This window comes from Paramormyrops kingsleyae, chromosome 3, assembly GCF_048594095.1.
Source record: "Paramormyrops kingsleyae isolate MSU_618 chromosome 3, PKINGS_0.4, whole genome shotgun sequence".
Classification (NCBI taxonomy): Eukaryota; Metazoa; Chordata; class Actinopteri; order Osteoglossiformes; family Mormyridae; genus Paramormyrops; species Paramormyrops kingsleyae.
In genome coordinates this window covers 28,282,377-28,308,338 of record NC_132799.1, presented here as the reverse complement: position 1 = coordinate 28,308,338, position 25,962 = coordinate 28,282,377, and the positions used below count along the sequence as shown (strand labels likewise).

Sequence of the window (25,962 nt, the reverse complement as noted above, 5' to 3'; positions counted from 1 at the left end):
TATAACATTGCTACCTTAGAGATAAGTACAGCATCGTGCTCTGTAATTTTAATAAAGTAAATGGGGCACGTTTTCAATTCATAAATCGCTTTCATTAGCCTTTATCTTATAATGGAGATGTTTCGTTGTATTTTGACAGTGTACTATTCCAAATGAATGGTATAGTCGGAAAACACTGTCATTTCCAGTAACGTCGGATGTCGCAAATATTTGCATAACTTCACCAGGAAGTTTCCTTCAAGGGAAGTTTTGCTCTGGTGTTACCTAATCGGAAAGTCACACGGGAGTGTAACAACAATGATGATCGCGCTGCGCCAAATTATTCACTTATTTACCAATTGATATCATATATATATCAATAAATAAGAAAGATACGTGTTGCTTTGCCAGCAGTTCGACGTAATTCTATATTATTATAGACGGTTTCAGTTTAATAGGCGCTCTGGGAACAGGCAATGGGCTGCGACTCAACGCCGACATTTTCATAATAATAAGAGAAAATGAAGTTTCCTTACATTACATTTTTATTATCGACACAAATCGTGCTGCTTTCGGGTCTTCGCATACTACGTGGGCCGCCTCCCAACTGCACGCAGGAGGTAAAAGTCGTCGTTTTTATCTGTGCTTTTAATTATTGAGATACGGCAACGTGATAAAGTTACAGTAGTACTGGGTGTCGGTCAGAAATGGATTTGGCTTGCATTACAGCAAAAGGACCGTCGTCTTTTTCCTAATAATACAAAAGAAGAAGCCTCTTTGTATACAGTAACGCAAGATTAAACTTACCTGCTGCACCGAGCGATGATTCATTTTCTCCCTGAGCGACGCAAAACAAACACGAAGTTTAATCATGACACATATAAAAATAAGCTTTATACTTACGCTTGCTGTATTTCTAATTGTAAGGAACTCTATTTTTAATAGATTATCATAATGTGTGAAACTTTTTTTTATCGAATTACCAATAACATAAGATTATTGTATAATTGTATAAATTATACAATAATCTTCTGTTATTGGTAATTCGATATATATAAAAAAAAAATGTCTGGACGTATATAAGGGCTTTATTCCGGATTTTGTCTGGAAAAACAGTGATTGCTCTTTGAAGAACTTGCGAGGCCCTTTTTCAAAGCAGTGTTTTTGTTTTTTAACAGGGCCTGGGATGCAGAGCTAATATAAGTAAGACCTCCGACTGATCCCTCTTGGTTATTGTGTTTGTTATCCTACGTCTGCAGTAGATGAAAACAACATGATTGGGAGCATTAGGTGAAACATTTGCGCTGCATGTTAATGTAAATATGGGGTAGAAATACAGAATAGCAGCTGTTAACTTCCCGTGTGTATGTAAATCCTCAGCCCTTTGATTATGGAATGTTTTGCCCAACCTTGACTTCAGCCACCGTAAATTTTTCTTCTGGCTTCAGTTACCTATTCAACAAGTAAGTTGAACAGTCTATTGTAGGGGTACTGGGGGGGGGTAATTGGATTGGTCTGGGTTGGGGACCCCAATATTCACTTTAATGGGACCCAGAATCTCGAACGCCACCGCTGGTCCATTGAACTCAAATGGGATTCAAACAGACCCGGCCAGATGAAAAATTCAGGTGTAACTTATGTCTCAGGTGAGCTTCCTTCTCTTTCATTGGAAGCCTGTTTTTTAACACAAAATATCATTTTCACTCACATTGTCTTAGTAACTAAACGCCTGGTCAAGGGGCAACCCTATCTGCTCATGGTATGATGCTACCAGCATGGTGATTAGAAGATAAGCTCTCAGTGGCAAACTCTCAGTTCCTCTCCTTCTCTGAACTTCTGCCTTTTTGCCACTGTACTGTGTTTTGTCTACATTGTTTATGAAAGTTTTATATACGAATGGGTAGGATAGAGAACTGCTGAAGTTCAGCTCTGTTCTTCATTGCATGTTCTCTCACATGTCCTTTGTGAAGCCGAGGACAGGTTTACATCTCGTCACACATCATCTGCAACTTTCCAGTCTTTAGGACACAATGAACCCATGTTCTCTGGAGAGTATCCACAGTCCCTTTGGCTGTCGTAAAGCTTTCCTCCTTGGCTGTGATTAACTTCTCTGTCATCACTTGCCATTGTCCTTCTTGAATAACAGTCGCTGTCCACTGTCCACTTCTACTGTAGGTACTTGTTGATTTTGCAACGCATTTGATTTTAATTTTTGTCTGTAACCCAGAGAGTTAATCCCCGTGTTTTTATTTGCACAGTTAATGCAACGTGGATCATCTGAACAATTAGATCTGCTCATCAGCTCTGAATCCACATGTTTGTTCTCACCTCAAATGGCGGGATTTTAAATGGCAATGATTTAATGGCTAAAGAAATACAAACAGTCTCTGTAAATAAAAGACATCATTCTGTATTCTTTGCCTGATATTAATCTTCTGACCAGCAATACAAATATTTAGCAATAAAAAGTGACCCTATGGTATTTCACCTCGCTGTCGATACGTTTCTCCATAGCTCCCATCTTGCTTAGGTTGGGTTGAGGCAGAATGTAGATGCTGTTCCTAAAATAACAATGTTCTAGCACAGTTAAGGTACTTTACTGTTTATAATTCTGCTACTTTACCTACTTTACATACCTAAATGTAATATTATCTTTGTAACCAACAGAGGAGGACATGAGGAGGAGTTTGATATTGTGAGGGGAGGGGGCCCAGTTACATAATTTAAATACAATAGTTTGTTTAATATAAATGAATTATATTTAATATTTATTAAAAATAAATATTGGAGAATACACGTTTCCTCCAGCTCCTACACCCTTGCTTGTGACAGTTAAGTGAGATAAAATAGTTTCCTATGCTGTTGAGTAAAACAATAGATACATGCGTGGTCATGAGTGAACTGATGCATTAAGAGGGTCAGATGATGTAGTATTAAAACTAGTATCATGATGCATTATGAAAGCTCAGGCAGCCTGTGGGAAATGTCTGTCCTACATCTATCAACACTTTCTCTCACTGTACAGATAACTGTTTAGACAAGGACTGGTTAAAGCCAAATGATTTCACTCCAACTGGGCCGGACAAGTTGTGGGTCACGATTGCAGTTAGAGAGGAGAACGGCACGCAGGTGCCGGTGCTGATGGTGACGTGGAAGGCCAGGGCAGACGGTAGGTGCGCCACCGTGGAGCTCGATGTGCATTTCCGCGTCTGCATCAGTGAGGACTTGATATGTCAAGTCAACTTTCCATGTTTTACAGCTTGGCTCATATCTTATCGAAATCAATCTATCAAAGGAATTCTCATCATTTTAATTTATCATTTACAATAAAGTTTTTCATACAGCAACAGAAAAACCTCAAAGCTCTTCAAGAAGAACATGAGGTGATATTTACAAAAAGATTAAGACAAGACCGCAGGCAGACAGAGAAGCTCTAAGCCAGGGGTCTCCAACTCCGGTCCTGGAGAGCTACTATCCAGTAGGTTTTCTATCCTACCTGGCTTCTGATGAGCCACACCTGTTCTCGGGTAAATAACAGGGCCAGGTGTGGCTCATCAGAAGCCAAGTGGGACAGAAAACCTACTGGACAGTAGCTCTCCAGGACCGGAGTTGGAAACCCCTGCTCTAAGCATTATACAGTCTTAGGTGTTTGGGTGGGTCTGACTGCATTTTCATTTTCTTACACTTTTCTATCACAGTGTGTTTAAGTAATAAGGGTCTGCAGCTTGATTGACAGGAATACATTGTTCCCCTTAGGAAGCATCAAATTTCTTAACGGAACAGAGGTCCACGTACTGAAAATGTCAAGCAACCAGAATTTTTGTGTTCGCTACATATTTCTGAATGCTATTAATTCCATGAAGAACGCCTATTCTGAAAATGTAAGTAAATATATAATTACGACAGAATTATATGGTGGTTTGTTTTTTGCAAGTCCTAAACATATACATAGAAGGGCATTCGATAAAATAACCTATACTGTGTTTTTTATTGTAACAATCACTGCAGTCTGTAGAGCTCTGTATAGCCAACACCTCTATATTCTGCATATCTGCAATGAAGAGTTCTAAGTGTTAACATTTTTCTCATTTATGGTCTGTTTCTCTTTCTAGTGGTCATTTTCACTGGACAGGCTGGTGGTGGACCCTGGCCAAATGTACCTGGTTACTGTCAGTAACCTACCAAAGCCAAATATGGGCCATGACATATATAATACTTCCAAAGATATTGTTGTTCCAGGTGAGATTGACAGATTATCACAATTAAAAAAGTCCAGGCTTGCAAACTCAGGAATTATTGTTACGAAAAAGCAGGAACATTTTAATGACAAAAGATGTCTCAGTGCATATGAAATGTGTTTTATGGATGGATGGATGTACTTCGTTAATTCCCGCTGGGAAAATCCTTTGTTACAGCAGCAAACATAAATTACACAACTATATAACATAAGTTTAAGATTAAATAAATAAAATAGAAAACAGGATGCACAAGTGAAATAAATCAGATGAATAATCAAATAGATAAGTAAAGGTATTTGGAATAGCCGTGCTATATGCAATAGTATTTGGAATAGCGAGTGTTCTGGGCTGTCAACGTCAAAGGTAGTGCAAGTATGGAATGTTTTATTCTACATGTAAGACAGATAGTAGTAATAGTAACAGTTGGCATTTCTGAATTAAGGAAACAGTATTTAAGACAGTGTTTCTCAACACAGTTCTCAGAGACCCCCATATGGTCCACAGTTTTGCTCCTTCCCACCACTCTACCAGACAATCCACATTTTTGCTCCCTAGCATTAGCTAGGAGGGAACAAAAACATGGACTGTCTGGGGTCCCTGAGGACCGGTTACAGAATCAGAAACACTGATGGAAGCAGTTTTTGTCTTGACTGATAATATAATTTAGGACAATGAATTATGTGTTGTTTGCTCAGACTGTGGAGATAGCATGATGAAAACGACCAGCGTATGCTCAGAAATTGGTGAGTGTCTCTCATTCCAAGGATAAGGGGCGAGGGGGCCTTATATTGGATTTGCTATCCTACAGCTCCTATTCCAGTCCCATTCCAGGATAGAGTTTCTCTCCCACTTTCCCTACCCGTCCTTTTCCTGTGGAGTTATTTCTTTGCCTTTGAATGTAATTAAAATCAGTATAATTCAGCATACTGTCCAGGCACTGCTTTTAAATCAGTACAGTAAATTATTATTCTTTCCACAGGCGCACAGTAATTACAACAGATAACATCCAAGCAATTAAATACTAAAGATTCCCCTAAGAATTCATACCCCCCCCCCCCCCCCAGAAGTGGATTTGAATATAGACTCTCTTTAAGAAGAATAACATGGTCTGTTCTACGGCATTTCAGGGAGTTTATGGAAATCAAACATCAGCCTGAGGAGGTCAGACATCGCTGGTAAAAATGATGCTATCACTGTGTATTTCAACGGCGGAGAGTCATCCATTAAGTACAAGGTGTCAGTTCAGTGCTCTGGGCAGAAAAACTCTCAGACTGTCTCGCAGGTACAGTCATCTCACAAGCATATATATACAGTATATGTGTATGTGTATGTATATATATATATATATATATATATATATATATATATATATATATATATATATATATAGCCGAAAACCATAATAGCAACTGATATATAACATGTTTTATTTATCCTCTTGGTTCTTGCAGAATGACTTGAAGCGAATGAATGTGACATTTGAGCTTGGGAAATGGCCTCGGACGTGCTGTGAATTTTCTGTTGAGGTGAGTGGGGGGGGGTTGGGTCCCTTTCATTGTGGCTTTGATATCCTAACGCTGACTTGGCCCCTCTGCCTTATCTTTCTTATATAACAATTGGGGAATTGCATTCACCCATCTGCACACAGTTACAGTGACATAGACCATGGACTGTGTAACCAGCTGATTTTTGGAGCATCATTAGCAGTGCAGTGGTGAACAATCGTGAAAAAATTACCTAGAAATTATTTAACACAAGCCAAAAAAACTTTTTTAATAAATAGCCTGAATTATATCCATTTTTAAAAAACAAAAAATGTGGCAAGGCGAATGATATTATTGACTACTCGCTGAGTGTTACAGTTTGATATCTACCAATCAGCTGTATTTTAGTCTGTTTGTTTACTGTTATGTCGTTGGTAGCATTAGCCAGACGCTAAATCAGCGTGCATTGTAAGGCTAAAGGGGGCATGGTGAAGAAGGCTTCGAGAATTTAGGGAAGAATGAAGAGACGGAAGGTTATATCTGAGTTTTTCAAAAGTAAACTGCCAGGTGGACATGATTTTATGCCCCCTCTCTTCATGGCCCCCCTTAGTTAGTCCATGACACAAGCAGGTGTATGATTTGAATATAATAATGTTCTCATCTTTCTCATCTTTCCTTTAGATCCAGCCATTTTTCCATCAGTGTAGAAATGATTGTGTTCGACACCAGAAAAAAAATAATATCTGTACTGGTGAGTGCAATACATATAGAATTTCTAAAATAAGTTAATTGTCAAAGAAGTACACGTTGCTGATGTTAGCTACAAACCCTAAAGAAATTTCTTACATAAATTCGGCAAAAGTTTTTTTTTTAGCTCTCTCCTATTCCTGAGTTGTTCTTACTGGTGTCTGGTTCACTCTGATCATTGTTAGAAAGCTCTGTTTTTCACAACAAATCGTTCTAAGATGCCTTTGATTGGCTCAGTGATGCATTTACAGCATTAAGGTCAACAGCCTGGAGCATAATAGTCTTGAAGCCATTGGTGATCAAAGTCAGTTGTAGCAGGTTTCCAGGGATCCTTAAAAAGTCTGATGAAGTTTAAATTGATCTAAATTTAATTTGATCTGAAACATGCCTTAATTGGTATTAAAATACATCTGTTGTAGTCTTCCTACGAATGTGGAGAATAACACTGATTTACTTGTTCATGAATGGATAGATTTTATGTTGCCGACTTTTCTATGGCACAGTGCCCAGGAGTTAGTACAACCAGCAGCTATCATTTGGGGGAGGGAGAGGGACAGTATCTTCCATTAACAAACAAGTTTCCTTGTTCAAGGTGGGCAGGAAGTAATGTTATCTATCTCTCATCACTATGGGAAAACGCAAATACCACAGAAGCTGGTTGGATGACCCCAGTTTGGATAATGATAATGAATACCAGGCTGGTGTTATACTGTCTAAAATGTTCTTCAAATTTGGCACAAGGGGAATCAATGTGCAGGGTGAGAAACACTAAATGGCTGTGATGAGCTGTCAACAACCACAAGTAACTGGTGTCACTGGTTTGCCGTTTCTGCAATTGTGAAACTGGCCGTAAATGTAACTTTAGGTGGCATTAAGAAGTCTTGCATATAGAGTCAACTGGATGCTGCATTATTACCTCTGAGTACTGAACACTTTCTTTGTAATATTCTTAGTTATCTTAAACAAATGCAGATCCTCAAACCTATTTAAAACACAAAAAACATAAGTCACTGGTCATGGGATATAATGCAAAGTAGACAGAAATATTTACTGATGCACTTCTCAGGCCGGTTATCTTTGCGGGTTTTCATCCCTAATTCATTCATTTAAAGACTCACTTGCAATGTGCTTGTGCTACATCTTCAACCCTCATTGCAGTGGTCGTTAGGCAGAGCAACGGTTTATGTTTTGTTATGCTGGTTTTGTTAGAATCATTTTTGGTACAAAGTTCAGTGAGCTTTAGGGCGTTGCCATCATGCATGTGTCTACGGTACCTGTGATTATTTAAAGAGACACGGCACAGATTTTCTTGTTAAAAACTCACCTCATCTTCCATGTTGTCATGTACAGTAAAATGCTGTTCTTTTTTGCAGTAGATACCATGACAGATTACAGCATAACTTTTAAATAGATAGTGTATAGTTGCAGCATTACTGGGAACAGTTTTTAAATAATTATCTGCTGTTGCATTAAGTATATTGTATTCAGATGTAAATGCAGGCATTTTTACTTGCAAGTTATTGTTACCATACAGTGGAGGTTTTAAAAAATTAAAAACCTGAAATTGAAGGCTGGTTCCCTTATTGGACTGCAAGGTGATTGTGAATCACTTGGGGGGGGGTTGCCTGTGGAAGATGTTTTCAGGTTTTTACTGATTTAAAAAATAGTATTTATTTTTTACTAATTAGAGAGTATTTAAGTTAATCAACTATGTGTAACGTTAGCATCGCTGATAAATGTAGGTCTTCATGAAGTAATCAATTGTGCTCTGTAAATGGGTCAACTGCTTTTCTGAAGGTTTAAATTACAAATAAATACTCTAAATATTTCATAGTTCCCTATTTTTGACTCCAAATTCAAGTCAAATTAATATGTTATGCTAGTCAGTTACTTTTGTGAGTTTTATTTGGACTGCACTGTGGTCACAGTGACTTTCCATGATGTGTCAAACTAAGAATAAAACTTTGATGGAGCTTAACTCTCTATTTTCCATTATTCTCAAACAGAAAACAAAAAGCCTTTGATCTGGCCCATCATCGTTGGGGTTTCCCTGGCCTTGGGGGTTGTATGTTGCATCGGCATCTACTTTTGGGTCCGGAAACCTTACAAAGGTTGGTATCAAACATGACAACAATGTATGTCTTAGGACTATAAACAGTGACTATGGATAGTCTAATAGCATATAGCTAATGATGGTGATGTAGTGTAGTGTGGCCTGTTTCATCTGGATATTTGGTAAAATTATAGCAATTCAGTTTAGAGAAAAGCATGCAAGCAAAGTTTATTTATATACCACATTCCTCAGGCAACAAAATGAAATGGCAACATCATACAACAAATCTATAAAACGAAACAATGTGAAAATATAACACAATACGATAAATACAATAAAACATAACATACATAGCACCAATCAGGTAACAATCTAACAGTCTATCACTCTTCACATTTTCAGGTGTCCCACATGAAGTACACATAGAAGGTAAAATTTCAGTTTTTCTCAGCTGTCGTTGGACAAAAGAAATGTCGTTATGACATGATTAAATTCTCAGTGGTAGAAAAGTTTTAAAAATTAGCTAAGACTTGTGTAAATTTACAGAAACTTACTTTTCACAGATGTCACTATCACCACTAAAATATCAGACAAAGAAGAAACGCCTTCCAATGGCCCCAGGAGAGTGCTCGTCATCTACTCTATGGACCATGCCCTATACAAGGAGATTGTGCTCAAGCTGAGTGCCTTTATGCGAGCTAAGTGTGGTACCGATGTGGTTCTGGACATGCTGGACACAGCAGAGCTGGGCACAGTGGGCCGCATGCAGTGGCTGGACTGGCAGAAGCAGCAGATGGAGAAGTCTTCCGACAAGATCCTCATCCTCTGCTCCCGGGGAGTGCAGGCCAAGTGGAACGCCATGTGCACGAGGCAAAGGGTGATGTTGAAAGAGGATGTGCGCTCTCCCACCGGGGACATGCTCACTCCCGCTTTCAGCCTCATCATGCCAGATTTGCTGCACCCAGCTGCCTTTGGGAAGTATATAGTGGCTTACTTTGATGATGTCTCTTCTGAGGATGATGTTCCCTCACCCTTCAACATCACCGTCAAGTACAAGCTAATGAAGCACTTTGAAGAGCTCTACTTCCGAATCCTGGACAAAGAGAAATATGAGCCCAGGAAGGTGAATCGCATTGAAGGCATAGCTCAGGATGAATACTTCAATTGTCCCTCGGGAAGAGCCTTGAGGGACGCCATTGAGGCATTCCAAGCCTACCAGCTTGAGCACCCTGACTGGTTTGTGAAGGAGTGCGTGGATAGTGAGGAAGATGCTTTAGATGCAGACCTGCAGTGCCCTCTTCTTGTAGAGATGCCAAATAGCTCCATCTTGCAGTGTGTGCCAGAGTGTAAGGAAGGGCCTCCTGTCTTAGTTAATACAGTACAACTGAGTGAGGAAGGCAGGGGGACCTTTCAGGTCACACCAATCATGAACGAGAGTGAGGGGAACATATTCACTCAGCATGTCAATTCTGCTCACCCAGAACTGAACCAAGTATACTCGTTTTACCCATCTGCTCAACTGGATCACAGCCAGGTATACTCTGCACAACCAGCTGTAGATGATGATCCGGGGGTGTATAGAGCAGAAATTCACCCCATGGTCAGTCAAGATGCAGCCATTCAGGAGCTGTTTCCCCAAAGACATACTTGGCATCAGGCAAGACCAGCAAGTCTGCCCGAGGAAATTGATGAAAATCAATCACCGTCTTCCAGTAGCCTTTCTGAAGGAATGCTAAGGAGACTGATAGCTTTCCAGCAGTCAATGGGTCCCAGGGACTCTCAAAGTTCCCATTCTGAGGAGGAAGAATTCCTGTCAGAGGCTGCAAGTGATTGGATGCAAGCAGGGTGTGCTTTGAAAAGGCCGATAAGTGACTCAGATCAGGGCTACATCTCCCGGACTTCCCCCCAGCAAGACTCCTCTCTCAGAGAAGACTTCCAGGATCATCGAGAAGAACTCCTTAAGCTCCAGAACACTTGTTTATCTCTCAGCCTCAAACCCCTGGGCCATCCTCTTGGACCACAAAACAACCCAGAAGACTATGAAAGTGATGAAGATTTATAGAATTCATCAATTATTGTTTAAGCAACTATCATAAATTACATGAATACAGTAATATAGTGTATCCTGAAAATCAGTCCAAACACAAAAGAAGATTAGCGTGAAGTTAAACTGAAGTGGTTGTAACAATGTTATCTAGAATTGCTGTGGAATACAAAGGATATAATATTACCTTATCTGAAAAAAGTCCTGGAAACAGGTTACAATGCAAATTTGCAGATTTTCAAATAAAGTATCAGTTTTTCTAAATAATAGTGATTAAAGACACAAGACAGGATATTAAGGAGGAATGTTGTAAATTTGGTTTGGGAGGTTCAATCTAGACTGGAAAGCATATAATAATAATAATTATTATTATTATTATTATTAACACAACATCCAAACATATATTATAACACACATGTGAATTGTGATTAATGTTAAAATATGTTTTATAATTACACTGCCTAACGAATTGGGATCGACATGAAGTGGTTAAAGAAAATTTAATCTTTTGCGGATTTTTAATTATAGTAATTATAATTAAATAATTATTAATAATTAATAATGATAAATAATTAAATAATTGGGGGCAGTGTGTGGCTCAGTGGCCTAAGCCTGTATGCCTGTAATCACAAGGTCGCAGGTTCAAACCCAGCTTCAGCACATCTGTGGGTCCTTGAGCAAGACCCTTAACCCCCAACTCCCTGGGCGCTGCTATGGGTGGCTGCCCTTTGCAGACAACTTACTCTACAAAGAGCAAGTTGAGGGAGGCATAAAAACAATTTCCCCACAGGGATCAATAAAGTATCAATTATTATTAATTATAGAGCAATGGATCCGATAGTCAGTTTGTCATGACACATTTTGGTTATGTGCGTCACAGATGAAATAGGCCTACAATTGCGGTATTAAATGCGATTTACATATCAAGACAACCAATTCTTGGATTTCAAACCGTGCACATACCTGGCATACTTAACATGGAAAACGGTAAACGACACAGCGCACTATAATCACTGAAAAAAATGTATTAATTCATACTATTTATTGATAATGGTATTTCGGGTAAATAATTGTACCAAAAGTTCCAAAACAATAAAAAGGAATAAATTGGGCCTAAGTAATCGCTGCTCCCAAGATTTATCAGTGACACCTCGCCTATAGTTAAAAGGTGGAATTAACCCAGTCGAGTGACCTGTATACCTTTAATAGCCTACATATTTTACTTAACGGGGCACAAATAATGTAGTATTATCTTATGTATTAGTTAAACACATACTAACTGTTAGTTACAACTCATATTAATTAATTCACGATGAATAAATCATGACGCATGTTTGGTCTCAAGCTGTTACTATATTTGTTACTATGTGTTAATTCTGTAAACCTTTGTGCATTACTTAAGGAACAAGCAATGAATATTACAAGTGAAATACTGATCTCAATTTGTTCGTTAATGAATCGTGATCTTTTACCTCAAGTAGCGACTGTATTTGTTCATAATTGTTCTTCTGCAGTAAAAGAGTTATTACTATTTGTGTCCCGTGAAGTGAAGTGTTACCATTAGCCCTATATATTTTGTTTTTGTTGTTACGCAATATCTTTGAACTGCTTGGGGAATAAATTTCGCAGCCTATCTATTTGTTTCTGTTTCTATTTGTTCTTGCCAGGTCCGCGATTTTCCCGCCAAATTTGGCAATTTTGAAAATAGTGTTGCGGGTAAATATTAGGATGTATTTGGGCTGCTTTCATAATGTTCCGCGGCAGTGGACTGTGACGGGGGAAATTAATTATTATGAATGGTGGCTCCTGGTGCTGAGTAATTCTGAGTTGCTAGCCACGGAAAGTCAGAGACTGACGCTCTCGGAAAGCAGGGTTGCCAGCTCTCACGCATCTGGCGTGACACTCGCGTTCTGACTATTACGTTTACGTAAGAAGTCTTATGGCAAATCTATATTATTCCATTATAAACCTGACATTAGCGACACCAGAAGCGTTGAGTAGTTTGCAAACCCTACAAACTATTTCCAAGATAATAAAACTGTTACATATATGTAAATGCGTGTGCAGACTTCTCTCGAATTGAAACTCCAGCTAGCCGGTTCGGACTTGTACTTTCTGGACCTGAACTAGTCATCACTGGAAGGATTTTGCTTGGGCTCGATAAATAACAGCATTGCTGATTTCTTGTTAGAGATTTTATGGCTTTTTACTTTATTTTCATAGAAAAGAATAACATAACGTGACACTTGTATTTGGGAATGTAATTGTAAAACTTTTGTACGACGTAACTTAAAAAAAAACAAATGTATCATCTTAAGGCTCTTTCTGAATAATTAAAATTCTCGAAACAGGACCACAATGACACACACACATAAGTAAATTTATTGGCATACATATACAAGGTGTAGTTTGAAACGCTGAAAGGCAGTACCCACAACACATGAAGCCGACTACAGTTCCCAAAATGTCTCATAGTCACGTTCTCCTTTTGCATCATGGGATTTGTAGTGCTCGAATACAGCGTGGGTGTGCAATTATATTTACATCTCAGATTACCTAGATAGTTGTCTCTAAATCAAAACGAATTTCATAAAACTTAAATGTAGCTACATTTGTATTTTAATTATAAGTTTCCAATAATTTTTGCTCCGATTCAACACAAACTATTTAAGGTGGCTCTATATTACCCATGAAACATTTATAATCACCGTCTGCGCACGTTCCGTACGTTAAGAATGCCCCCTCCCTCCCAGTTTCAGTGTAAGATGGTGGCTGGAAGGTGTTAGTGATACTCAAAGAAACAGATAGAATAAGCAAGGCATTTCGCAACAAAGCAAATAAAGTTGTAAAGTTTTAAAAAAGAGGGAAGCCGAGGTGTCTGTATACACATCTTGAGCTATTCTGAAAGGTAACCGATCCCCGCCCCATTTTGGTGTGAATTTCCCTTGGAGAAGAGTCCTCCAAGCAATAGAAAGACAGGGTGAGTATCCCACAGAAGTCGCCAAGAATCTGCCTCTAATTATAATACGATCAGCCACATCTACGCACACGAACACGAACCACCGTCTCATTACTTGGCCACCGTCTCCAGCTGGTTCCCACTGCACGGCCGCGGGGGAGCGGCGTGTAGCCGATGCCGAGAATGTGTCGCTCTTGGTCGGCGTAGAGTGCCAGGCTCGGCCCCGGCTGTGCAGGCCGCGGCTGCTCTGTAGTTAAGCGGGTTAGCCGGCTAACTACCGCCTTCAGTCCGGCGGCCTTGTCGTCTAAAGTACGTGGCACTTTTTGTATTTTTTACATCTAATCACACGCCACATTGAAAGAAAAATGCCATCCAGAGTTAAGACTCCCCCTATAATCCTGTCCTTGTCGTTGGCGCTTCACCGGCATCGACTAGAGTAACTTTGTTTTACAGTAGTAGCGTTCAACGACAAGCTGTATTGAAATTTGACATTAACGACATTAGTGTCCCTGACAGGTATATCGCCGATCGTTGTTTACGTATGAAGTACTAACTTCAACGGCGCCAGAAAGTTACTGCCCAGCGAAATATCTTGGTCAAATGACCCCGGGTGTCTATTGAAAGTGGGGGTTACTAGAGGGGTGAGTGCTGTCAGTGAATAAATATAATTTCTTTTTAAATGGCGTGAAAAGGATTCAAAGTTTTGGGGTTTTCTGAAACTGTGAAACAGAGAAAATTACATCCAGACAGGGTAGTAATTTCCTGTTCCTCATGGGCGCTACGCGGGTACAGTCAGACGTCCAGGTGCTGTGCCGCTGGATCCGAAAGCCTTTTCGTGGTTTAAGCGACGTTTTCTCAGCAGCTGGACTGCTGAATGGTTTTAAGGACTAATACAGGCCAAGTACTCGTTCTCTCCTGTTACTATCGAGACGAACTTTGAGGATTTTTTTTGAGGTCCGTGCGTACATTCGTTGCGTATCTTTTTTTTTGAATGCCTACGTACCTGTCTTCAGTAGCATATAACAGTGTGCGGTTGGTTTGTACACTGATTAACTAATGTACTACAAACTGAGGGGTAGTTACTAGGTCAGCATCTGTAGGAGAGACAGTCTTGTGCAAATGTAATTGCTGCCTAGCCAAACTGGGAAGCAAATCAGCCATGCTGTACTTGATGTCTGCCCTAAAGGCCTGCGCGGACTAGCTTTGCAGCCCCTGTCAGCAGCTCCACCGATAGTATAAACGTGTCAGGCATGTAAATCGCACCTTCAAGTGCACTGCAAGTCTGAGGTAGCAGGAACTGTCATCTGATGGTAAAATTTAAGACACGCACGCAAGAATTGTTGATGTATTTCATTTCTGCTTGGAATTTTCCTGGCTGGTATATTGTAAATAGTGTATTGAACTGAGTGCTACTTTACAGTATGTAATTAATTCAATTTCAGATACACATTCATTTGTTTTGTAGCATTTCTTCAGGTTGAGCTTGCCTTGATTCTGTTATCTCGTTTCATTTTCTGTTGGTGAAGGTTAAAAGGCTCTATTTATAGTGTTTGCATACACCAAGTAGCCACAGCAGGTGTGGACCAGTCACAGATTACCCCCTGTGGATCTCCGTCTCATTTTGTCGTAACCTGGATATATGCTCATGTGTAATATTCATGCCTTACAGAATTTCAGTGTTTTAAAAATATCTAATTTTGTAGCTGTTTCATGTTTAACATTCGTCCAAGTCTCTGACATCCTACCTCTAGTGAACAGTATACTAATGGAGTAAGTAATGTCCCTTATATACCACAATAAATACCAGAACCTTTCAGTGAATGTAAAGTTTTACAACTCTTAGTAAATGTTCTACTGGTGCTTCAGTGTTCCACAAATATCTGTACTGTTCTGTCTCGACATTAGTGTCCCTGACAGGGGGCATCACCGACAGTTGTTTACATATGAAGTGTTAACTTCAACGGCGCCAGAAAGTTACTGCCCAGCGCAATATCTTGGCGAATTGACCCTGGGTGTCTCTTGAAAGTGGGGGTTACTAGAGTGGTGAGTGCTGTCAGTGAATAAACATTTTAATTTTTTCTTTTAAAGTGTGTGAAAAGGATTCAAAGTTTTGGGGGTTTCTGAAACTGTGAAACAGAGAAAATTACAGCCAGACAGGGTAGTAATTTCCAGTTCCTCATGGGCGCTAGACATCCAAGTGGACGCGGCCGGGTGCTGTGCCGCTATTTCCGAAAGCCTTTCCGTGGTTTAAGCGACATTTTCTCAGCTGCTGGACTGCTGAATGGTTTTAAAGACTAATACAGGCAAAGTTCTGTCTCATTACTGGGTGAGTGTATGTTGATGTCTTCCTCTGTATCCCTCTGAGAGCCTGCAAGTCAATCGTTATCAGACTGAAGGTGGATCGAACTATAAGACTCATCCCACAGGAAATCAGGCTCTCATCGCAAACTGAACTGGGCTTGTGAGACATTCATAGGGATTCTGTTATCAGAGGCAACTTTAAACTATTTAAGTAAACGAGGTCACAGCATTCTACAAGCTATGCAAGGCTGCTTTATTAGGCAAACAGGAGGGGTGTGCAAACATTACATGCTATGTTGCCCAGTAAACACTGGGGCTCATTGGCTTTGACTGGGAAGTTTGCTGTGATGGAGGGGAACTGGGTTAAGTGGACTATGTGCAAATTAGTATATTTAGGCCCAAAATTGAATAATGATCACAAAAAAATAGGCAACAGCTTCACCTCAGTGGCGTAACTAACATTTATTTGATGGGCCACTTAAGCATCCGAAGTTTAATCTTATTGGGAGTGAAAACAGTGAGCACCAATAGCACTTCATTGGTGAGCCACTTTGGTAAATGTCTGTTTAGAAGGACTTTGAGCTGAACTGTTCGAAACTGTCAGTCTGGTCAGTATATTTTAGATAAACTCGTCAGCTTTCATTTTCTTAACTTTACTGCCATAGAATAGCAACTTAATTACTCGTATTTCAATAAATGCTCGTTTGAAATCAGTACAGTTGCCCTAGTTGCTTGTTAGCCTTTCTGTGTGCTGTAAGTGAGCTGAATTGTATCTGCTGATCAATCACGTGAGGTACACTCGCTGAACCTGTTAACTCCGTTCAGAGTAGAGAGTCCCCTACAAGCTAAGGAGTAGCACAGAGTCGCACCCTTAAAGAGTTATGGTTGATGTCGTTTGCCACTGTGTGACAGATGGTACTTTGATAGCTTTAGCTTTCCTTCTGTTGTCAGTCATTTAAATTTGATGTGAGTTCATGCCGGATACGTGCTGAATGCATAGATTCGTGATGTTCAGAAAACTTGAGTGAACTTTTGTGGCTTTTTAGTCTAAATGCATGTGAAGATTTGGGAGTGGGGCTTTGCTTCCCAAGTTCATTCTGTGTGTGTGTGTCTGTGTGTGTGTGTGTCTGTGTGTGTGTGTGTGTGAATTTGTCTGCATCATACCGCTTCTGCTTTGCAGTTTGTTTACCTGAGTGTCAAAATAGATCTGTTTGTATTTCAGAAAATGTAGTCATCTCAGTATCTTAATATAACTGAAGTATCATTTGTAACTACTAAAGTGCTTGTTTACACACCGCTTTGCTTAAATATAACAGAGGGAAGCTAAAGTGTTAAGAGTTTATTATGAACCTTAAATCCTTAACTTACCTCTGGTGCATCTTATAAAATGCGGTAATGCATGACGCGCCATTTGGGTGACTGACCTTCATTACATCACTCATATTTTCTCATGTGATTTTTGGTTAATGACAGAGAAGAAATGTGGGTAGATCGGACATTAAGCAAGTTTTATTCACGTGCGTATTTTCTGCATGGTAGCATTTCCCAGATCTATTATTACAGTGCTTGTATTGTATTTAACATCATTTTTCGTCTCCCCTTCAAAATTGCAAACTCCCAACAAAATTTAATCAGCAACATATGCTAGAAGCCTGCAGATAACTTTCCCCTCAGCCGTATATAAGCTTCTCCTAACTGGAACACATTCATGATGCAGGTTTTTCTCGACCATATTTGCATTATCATGGACTTTTTTGTACTCTGCCGCAGGCTCATTCCCCTCTAATTGGGAAATGAGTTAATCTTGATGAGCCACTTTGAAATTTCCAGGTTCTCCTGAGTAGAGTGGAGAATCATTAAGTGTGACAGTGGATAACAAGGTTTTTACGTCTGCTTCAGATGCCAGTGAGCCTGTAGTTTTCATTGTCTGCTGGAGGTTCTGACTTCATCTGACATCATGTTCTCCGGAGTACCCTATGGGTAAATAAAGCACTTTAACTGTCTCTGCCCTTGTAACGACACAGCTTGTCTGTCTCCCCCAGCCCCGCCCCTGTGCCTTGTACCCTGCCCACCGTGTTATAGGATGTCCCGCAGCCCTGAGCTGAAAGACGATGCTATGGAGTGCCCTCTCTGCATGGAGCCGCTGGAGATCGATGACATCAACTTCTTCCCCTGCACCTGCGGTTACCAGATCTGCCGGTTCTGCTGGCACCGGATCCGCACAGATGAGAACGGGCTCTGCCCTGCCTGTAGGAAGGTAGCGTGCAATCTGTAGTGACTGAGCTACCCTGTCTGTGGAGTAGAGGGGTAAAATCTGTATATGGTGCTTATTAGCCAACACCGGGACTTGTGCTTGATCTCCTCCGTGGACCAGTAGTGTCACATGACCTGGGCTGCTCTCTTTGAGTGTTAAATATAGCATACATATTTAAGGTGCTTAAAACATCTCCTTATGTGTTGCTATACTGTGACACATAGATTCTCAATGGTAATCTCAAGCATCTGTGATCGTTTGCTCAGCCCTGCTACATGTGCAGTCTCCGTCATCTGATTACAGTCGTGGGACATCAGTGACAAAGAGGTTATAATATGACATGTTAGGTGGGGGTAGAGCCAGGCCTTAAGAGCTCCCATTCTTGCACAGCCCTACCCAGAAGACCCGGCGGTCTACAAGCCTCTCTCGCCGGAGGAGATCCAGCGGATAAAGAATGAGAAAAAGCAGAAGCAGAACGAGCGCAAACAGAAGATGACAGAGAGCCGCAAACACCTGGGAAGTGTGCGTGTGGTGCAGAAGAACCTGGTGTTTGTGGTGGGGCTGTCACAGAGGCTGGCTGAGCTGGAGGTAAGGGACCCTTACAGAGGACCTCCACTCTCTAAAAGATGCTAATGCTAGTCTGATCCTGTTTAGAATTCTTGGGCAAATCAGGACCTAGTCTCTGTAAATGTTGGTCTGACTACCTAATTTTTAAACTATTATCTGGCCTCTCTTCTTTGTCTGCCTTGCCCACAGATGCCACCCAAGGCAAGATGTTATGTCAACATCTAATTTCTCACCTCTTATAGTTGTACGTTCTTTGACAGCTTTGGACTTAACAGCCTTGTGTAATATTTTGGTGATTTGCTTTGGAGTCTGGAATGTCTTCCTAGTTCCGCTTGCGCAGACTTACCAGCCGAATAGCGCAGGCTCAGCGAATGAGCGCTCTCGGCACCTTGTCTGGACTTTCAGGTTCTAAAGAGGCCAGAATATTTCGGGAAATTCGGAAAAATTCACAAAGTGGTAATCAACAACAGCACATCTTACGCGGGTTCCCAGGTAAGCGTAGAGGCATCATCCTCTTTACAAAAAAAATTCTTTAGATGGCCTAGTCTGCCTAATAAGTACATATTTTTTTTCTTTATATGGTTTTATTGGGTTAGTTTATTAGGATGTAAATCATAAATCACGTTCCTGTGTTAAATAGTATGCATTTTAATGTAAGGTGGTACTTATGTTGGCAATAGTCAGTGGAGGTGAATATGGCTGTACTGTAACTCCCAGGGTCCTAGTGCCAGTGCCTATGTCACATTCCTTCGGTCTGAAGACGCCCTCAGAGCTATACAGTGTGTGAACAATGTAGTGGTGGATGGCAGAACACTTAAAGTAAGTCTGAGCTCCTGCCGGCTGCCTGAAGGCTTCTCGCTTGTGGTTTTGGTAAAGCGAATGCCTTTCCCCTTAGGCTAACATGACGTGTGTGTGTGTGTGTGTGTTCGTTCCAGGCCTCTCTAGGTACGACGAAGTACTGCAGTTACTTCCTGAAGAGCATGCAGTGTCCGAAGGCGGACTGCATGTACCTCCACGAGCTGGGGGACGAGGCGGCCAGTTTCACGAAGGAGGAGATGCAGGTCGGTTCCAGCTTCAGTCCGTGAGCCGCACGCGCTGCTGCGCTCGTGCTCTGCGATCCGTCCTGTGCTCAGCCTCCCTGTGTGTGTGTGCAGGCAGGAAAGCACCAAGAGTACGAACAGAAGCTTCTACAAGAGCTGTACAAAGCGAACCCCTGCTTCCTGCAAAGCTCAGCCGGGGCCGGCGAGAAGTCAAAGGGCAAGTCCAGTTCAGCGCAAAGGTACCTTTCTCATGGCGATACAAAAGTAAATATCAAGGTGCGGGAACATGAGAACTACTGCCAGTTGATCTGTTTCCTGAGTGCAAATTTAGCAGCATAGATTATTTCCCCATTACTTGGTCACGTTTAAGCACATATTAAACATCTTCTTCTGTGCGCTGTAGTGGCGCCCCCTGCTGACCACCCCTGTCAACCTTACCAGACCCAACAGTAGCAGCAAAGAGGCGTGGCCGTGGCTGCAGGGCTCGGGCAAAATAGCCAATGGGCTGGGCGAGCACCACAAGACTCCGCCCCTATTGGACGGCTCCGACTCAGAGCACATGACTGGCAGCGGGCCAGACTCGGACTTGGGGCCAAGCCAAGGGGCCATGCCCTCCCCCTATTCACACTGCGACCCTGCCAGGTATGCCTGCCTCAGGCACTGCCACTTCCTGTTTGCCCAGAAATACTCTTTTTGTTGATTATTCTCTGTAATATAACAAATGTTATCAATACTGACTTAATTTAATTCGTCATTGACACGAAGAACTTTGCTTTTCACCAGTTTTCCTTTTTTTTATGCTCCTGCTCTTAAATTAAGGCGTCGATTTGCCTGCCCCAGCTGGGCACTTGTGGAAATTTTAACCCTGCTAATCCTTCTTTTTCATTTTGCCTTTCAGTCCCAGCGAAAAAACACCACAGACCATTAGTATAGGGAACGGGGAAAGTATACAAGTAAGATATACTTTTTTTTTTTTGGACCTCCTAACGCATATGGGCTCGTTTTTGTTGTGTGCAGTATGTCAGCATGACTGTGACTTGACTGTGACTTGGGAAGCCATCAACTGGTCAGTAGCACAGGCTGGCATTAGCTGACTCGCTGTCACTCTCACCCTGACCTGCACACACTCTCTGTCCTCTTGCTCACACACTGAATCTCTCTGCACACCACATACCTGAGGGACACTACCCCCCTCCCCCCCCAGGCTGATCTATTTGTTCAGCTTGTGTCAACCTTAGCAAGTGTCATCCATGCGTTGGAGGTTCAGCTCCTCTGCATTTCTCTGCATGTGAGTGCACGCATTCAGAAATGCTGAGCTGCAGCATCCTGCTAAAATTGTTCTGCAGTTTTATTTCAGACAAGCTGCTCACAGCTTCAGTTATTAGTTTCTGTTGGCTTGTGCCGTACAGTTGCACTATCCTTGTGCTGCATTATCGTCTTCCTGTTTAATTTTGGTAAGGTAATTGGTAATTTGGTAATTTTGCATTATTTCTGGAAAAACTGATTAGCAGTATTAAAGGCTGTGAAAATTCACGTGTAACCATAGCAGCATGAATCAGGCAGATCGTATGAACTCTAAAGGGTTAAAAAAAAAATTGATGGGGTAGGTTAAGTAGTTCCAAGGAATAAAAAAATCGTACAAATGTAATTTTGGTTTGAGCACTTAACCTGCTAACCTAAATATTTTGCTTAAAATTCTATTTATAACCACTTCTTGTTTTTTCTTTTTATTATGCATTTGTTACAAAGAAATTTTGGCTTTTTACAAAATGAAAAATACCTTTTAAGTTTGAGAGAAATCTTTTGTATTGTCACCTCTACAATGGAAGAGTTTAATACAAAAGTGTCAAATTATTTTGAGTCAAACTGAGGTCTATTTGTACATGGCATAGTCCAGAAATTTACGGCAGAATGATCTCAGAGGCTGCCTGCGTTGAGTTTGAGGGCTCAGATCTTACCTGGCACAGGGGCTGCCAAGTGCCGTCACTGCCGGGTGTCTGGAGGTCAAATCGTGTGGCTGCTTCATATCCAGCAGTTAGGGTTGCTTATTCTGCACTCACTGTGTTTCTCAACCCATGAATATGAACCAGTAGATAAAGTCCGGAAATGATTCCTTGTGTGAGCTAATTTGCTAATTGTTTTTTCTTTTTTGTTAGTTAAAATGTTTTAACGTTCCCCTTTCCTCCAGAACCACGGCACTGAGTCCCCTTCGCCGCCTCCGGGCCTGACTAAGCCTGGACTGGTCGTGCCCATCAGCATGTCCAGCCTCGCTGCCCGATCCCCCTTTGAAGGGGCGGCAGCCGAATCCCAGTCACTTTTCTCGGACAACAGCAACTTCCGGCACCCCAACCCTCTCCCAGGTGGCCACGCCCCCCCTTCCGGCCCAACCCAAGGGCACTCCGATTGGCCCACAGCACCCGAGCCCCAGAGCCTCTTCACGTCAGGTACGTTTCTGCCGTGTAGCTTGGCCACTGGGCTCCCCCTCCTAGTGTGGTATAATGCTTTTGCCCGCTTCCCCCCGCAGAGACCATCCCGGTGGCGTCGTCCACGGACTGGCAGGCGGCGTTCGGCTTCGGCTCCTCCAAGCAGCCTGAGGACGACCTTGGCTTTGACCCCTTCGATGTCACTCGCAAGGCGCTTGCCGACTTAATCGAGAAGGAACTTTCGGTTCAGGACACGTCGCAGTTGTCTCCTGGGGTTCTGCAGGGGACTCTGCGTCGCCCCCTTCACGGGCCCCTCCCCCCCCACCTGTCACACCTGCAGCACCGCGCCGTCTTGGGCTCCTGCGGTTTCCCGGGGCATCCAGCACGTCACCCGTGGCTCGGTTACCCGCCGCACGGGAGCCCGCTAAACCACACAGCCGGCCTCAGCGCCAACAGCCGCCTCATGGACTTTCTACCAGTGCAGCACAGCACTGGGCTGGGGGGCGTTCCCACTGCAGGTAGGGAACCCCGAAGGGGCAGAGGGGACATGCTGCACTGTCAGTGATTTCAGGAGGATGATGGGCTTATCCTGAAGAGTCAGGGAAATTTCTCTGTTGTACACTTGCCTAAGGTTCTTAACTAGTTGGCTATATTAATTCTGTCAAACTAACAAAATATTTTTTAGGTGTGGTAGTAGAATTCGTTAAAATGAACGCAGTTCTCTGAGTTACCACAAGATGCCAGCAAACTCCTGCTTTAGTTATCATAAACTTGTCTAGATTAAAATTTATTTCATAAATGGTATCTCATTGAATTTAAATTAGATGTTATATTAATATTCAGTAATTTGGTTTTGTACATATGAGGGAATCAAATCTGCAGTGTCTTCTGTAAGTCACCAGGAGTCACTGGTAAGTCTTGTTCTACTGTGATTGGTTGGCCGTTCCGTTCATCTCTGAAGTTGTGCCTTTGCTGCTTCTGAGTGGTTACTGCAAATAAACCCTGGAAGGCATTTTGGTCTACTGTTGTCTTGTGGACCTTTCAGTCTTTCCTTGTTGTCACTGGCTGAGAAGAGCTGTTGTTTTTTCCTGGCTAAAAGAAAAACTTTTTTTTTGTGTTTTAGCAGCATAACAGCAAAGAAATAGATGCAAAGTTAGGATTTGATTACTCTAAACAGGTCTGCCATTTAAACTAGCAACGTGAGACCTTTATTGTATGAATAAATTTGTGGATTTTATTGGCATTTACATTGTCACACATCTGTTATGATGATGAAATGAAAATGAAAAACTTGTAATGAGGTTGTAAGACCTGGCTGATAATATTTGCAGTCTCGCTGTGGCTCAGTAATGGACACTCGTCTTGGAAAACATCAAGTGTTGTTTTGTGGCACGCTGATAAATTAGCACTTGATACTCACATTTGACAAAATATTTTTTTTCTTTCTCTCTTCTACAGAAAATAGCAATTCTATAGAAAATCTAAATATGAAAGAATGGCAGGATGGTCTGCGAGCTCTTCTGCCCAACATCAATATCAATTTCGGGGGACTACCGAATTCCTCCTCATCCCTGCCCCCCTCCATCATTAACCACACAGGGGTTCCAGTTGGCTCAGGGGGCATGTCACACAGTCTTAGCTGGGACGGAATGGTCAGATGGATGGACCCGGCAATCATTACAGGTAACCAGTCAGAATTTATCAGCCAATAAGGAGTGTTCTAAGTGGCTATCCATGACAGCCAATAGCAAAGGGGTATGCGTACCAAAGCCTTCTGCATGATACGAATGGCTGCATTTCTGATTTGGTTAAATGTAATCTTATTGAATATTTACAGCATACAGGAAATGTTGTTGCTGTCCTCTGGGCAGTGTTTAGCTGAGAGGGGAAGGTCATAAGTTCAAGGGTTATGATATCAGCATTGGGCCCCTGAGCGAGGCCCCTAACCCCCAGAGTGATGTCACTATTGGGCCCTTGAGCGAGGCCCCCGATGCCCACTGCTCCCAGGGTCCTGACTGACTCTGCTCTCTGACTCCAGATACGTTCCTCATGTGTGCTGCTTTGGACAAAAGCTTCTGCTAAATATGTGAATGTAAAGATGCTCTTATTTGGGATCCTTCACAGAAAGCATGACCCCGCTGTAGCATAGACTGTTGGGGACTAAGACTGATGTTCAAGGCTAAATGCTTTCTTCTCACCCACCTGCTGCAGGTATCCCAGCATCCGCAGCCCACAGTTTGGACTCTCTGCAGGATGACCCACCTCATTGGCTGAAGTCCCTGCAGACGCTCACTGAGATGGAGGCGCCCGGCTCCACAGTGCCCCCACTGGCCCCCCACAGTATACCCTTCAGTGCACAGTTCCCAAATCACAGAGCTGGCTGGGCTGCCACACCCACTGGCCCCTTCCACTCACCCCCACCTGGTTTCCAGACAACATTCAGACCTCCAGTCCAAACAGCCACAGACCTGCTACAGAGTACTTCCATGGACCGCCACTAGGGGAGCATAACCACACAATCCGCACATCACAAAACTATTAACACCATAACAAATACTACGTTTTCCTGCTTCTGTTTTCATTGTTTCGTGTTTATTTCCTTTTGGCTTGTGGCCATACCTATCTCTCTTTCTGCCCCCCAGGTTGAGCACACAATGGTTCATTCACCAAAACATCCGAACCTTAACTAGAAACACTGGGGGTGTGGTAATGATGCCAGAAGGTTATTCAAAGAAAATAACACGGGGGGGATTTGATTTCAGCATAATTCAGTTTGATAAAGGGGAAAAAAACATCCCCCCTCTGTTCCCAGACGTCACAACACTGGAAGTATCCAGCCTTTGGGATTTGGCTAAGGTGCTCCTTGCTGTGCTGTTTTTACCCTGTGAAGGTAATTATGAACAGGCAAGCTGCCAGAGGCCTTTTTGGGCTGTAGAGCAGCTAGGACTAGTCTGCATGTGGGCAGCAGGGGGTGCTATTTCCCCTAAGAGTGACACAGTTAGACCTCTGTATCAGAGGGGCTGTGCGCTGATACACCTGAAGGGCCCTGTAGTAATGGGATGCAGACAAAACGTGCAATTTCTTTTGGGAAACAAGGTGCCACTATGTGGTATCCGTGGTAACTGCCCTCATTGTAGCGCCCCTGTTGCTGTGCAGAAGCGATGGTAGGAGGCCCACGCGATGAGCTGAGGGGGAAATCCTTTCAGTCAGTGCAGAAGAAGCCAGTTATTTTGAACGAGGCCAGCCCTGATGACTCGTCGATTCTCTGATGACATCATGGGTAAGGGAATCCCTGTTGGTACATTTGACCAGTCATGAGTGAAAAGTCATGCTGCTGGAGCGATACAAAGGATATATACTAGTTTTTTTGTGTCTTGGCTTAGTTGGCTACCTCCAAAAAAATAAATAAAACGAAATCCTCAAGCTGAAGCAGTTTCTAGGGGCAGACTAGGGTCTTTGTGGAGACTGGAGCGGATGTGGTTCTGCCCTGGAGCTTTTGAGTGAGCCACACCAGTGGGGCTGTCTCCGTTCCTGTGTTTCTCGCAACGGTCCTTGGCTGCAGTCTGCCATCTGCTCAGTATTAAAGACAATAGAAAATAAATTCAAAACAAGCGATACAGTTAGCTATGGGATATACGATTTTAGACACCTGTTTAACGAAGCTCTAAATGATGTGTGCCCCTCCCCCCCCCCCCAAACACAGGTCTGGAAAAACTAAATATTAAATAAATGCAAACTTGACACTGGTGTTTGTCTGTCCTTTCCAACCTCATTTGTCTTAATTGTCTTGCTAATGCAGCTGCTGGTACAGAGATCATGAGTGAGACCTGGGTAATGACAAGGCTGGAGTAAAAAGCAGTCATATCCTTTATT

General features: G+C 42.2%; 1 protein-coding gene across 1 annotated transcript; it reads left to right on the top strand.

Annotated features, from left to right (window-relative positions):
* Positions 1 to 224: 224 nt before the first annotated feature.
* LOC111844316 (uncharacterized) lies at positions 225 to 25,830 on the top strand. Its single transcript, XM_072709311.1, has 24 exons — positions 225 to 599; positions 1,158 to 1,182; positions 3,005 to 3,148; positions 3,736 to 3,860; positions 4,092 to 4,396; positions 4,982 to 4,989; positions 5,345 to 5,499; positions 5,669 to 5,743; positions 6,383 to 6,452; positions 8,455 to 8,559; positions 8,904 to 8,930; positions 9,065 to 10,558; positions 17,848 to 18,062; positions 18,450 to 18,647; positions 19,032 to 19,118; positions 19,344 to 19,445; positions 19,562 to 19,687; positions 19,781 to 19,905; positions 20,108 to 20,308; positions 20,565 to 20,619; positions 21,855 to 22,110; positions 22,191 to 22,607; positions 23,548 to 23,772; positions 24,301 to 25,830. Exons 1-24 carry the CDS (start codon positions 501 to 503, stop codon positions 24,588 to 24,590), a joined length of 4,929 nt encoding a protein of 1,642 aa, XP_072565412.1. The 5' UTR covers positions 225 to 500; the 3' UTR covers positions 24,591 to 25,830.
* The last annotated feature ends 132 nt before the right edge of the window (positions 25,831 to 25,962 follow it).

Coding starts and splice junctions, on each gene's coding strand:
- LOC111844316 (XM_072709311.1), top strand. CDS start 501: ATGAAGTTTCCTTACATTACATTTTTATTATCGACACAAATCGTGCTG. Junction 1,183..3,004: donor GGGATGCAGAGCTAATATAA/GTAAGACCTCCG, acceptor CTCACTGTACAG/ATAACTGTTTAGACAAGGAC. Junction 20,309..20,564: donor TCACACTGCGACCCTGCCAG/GTATGCCTGCCT, acceptor TTTGCCTTTCAG/TCCCAGCGAAAAAACACCAC.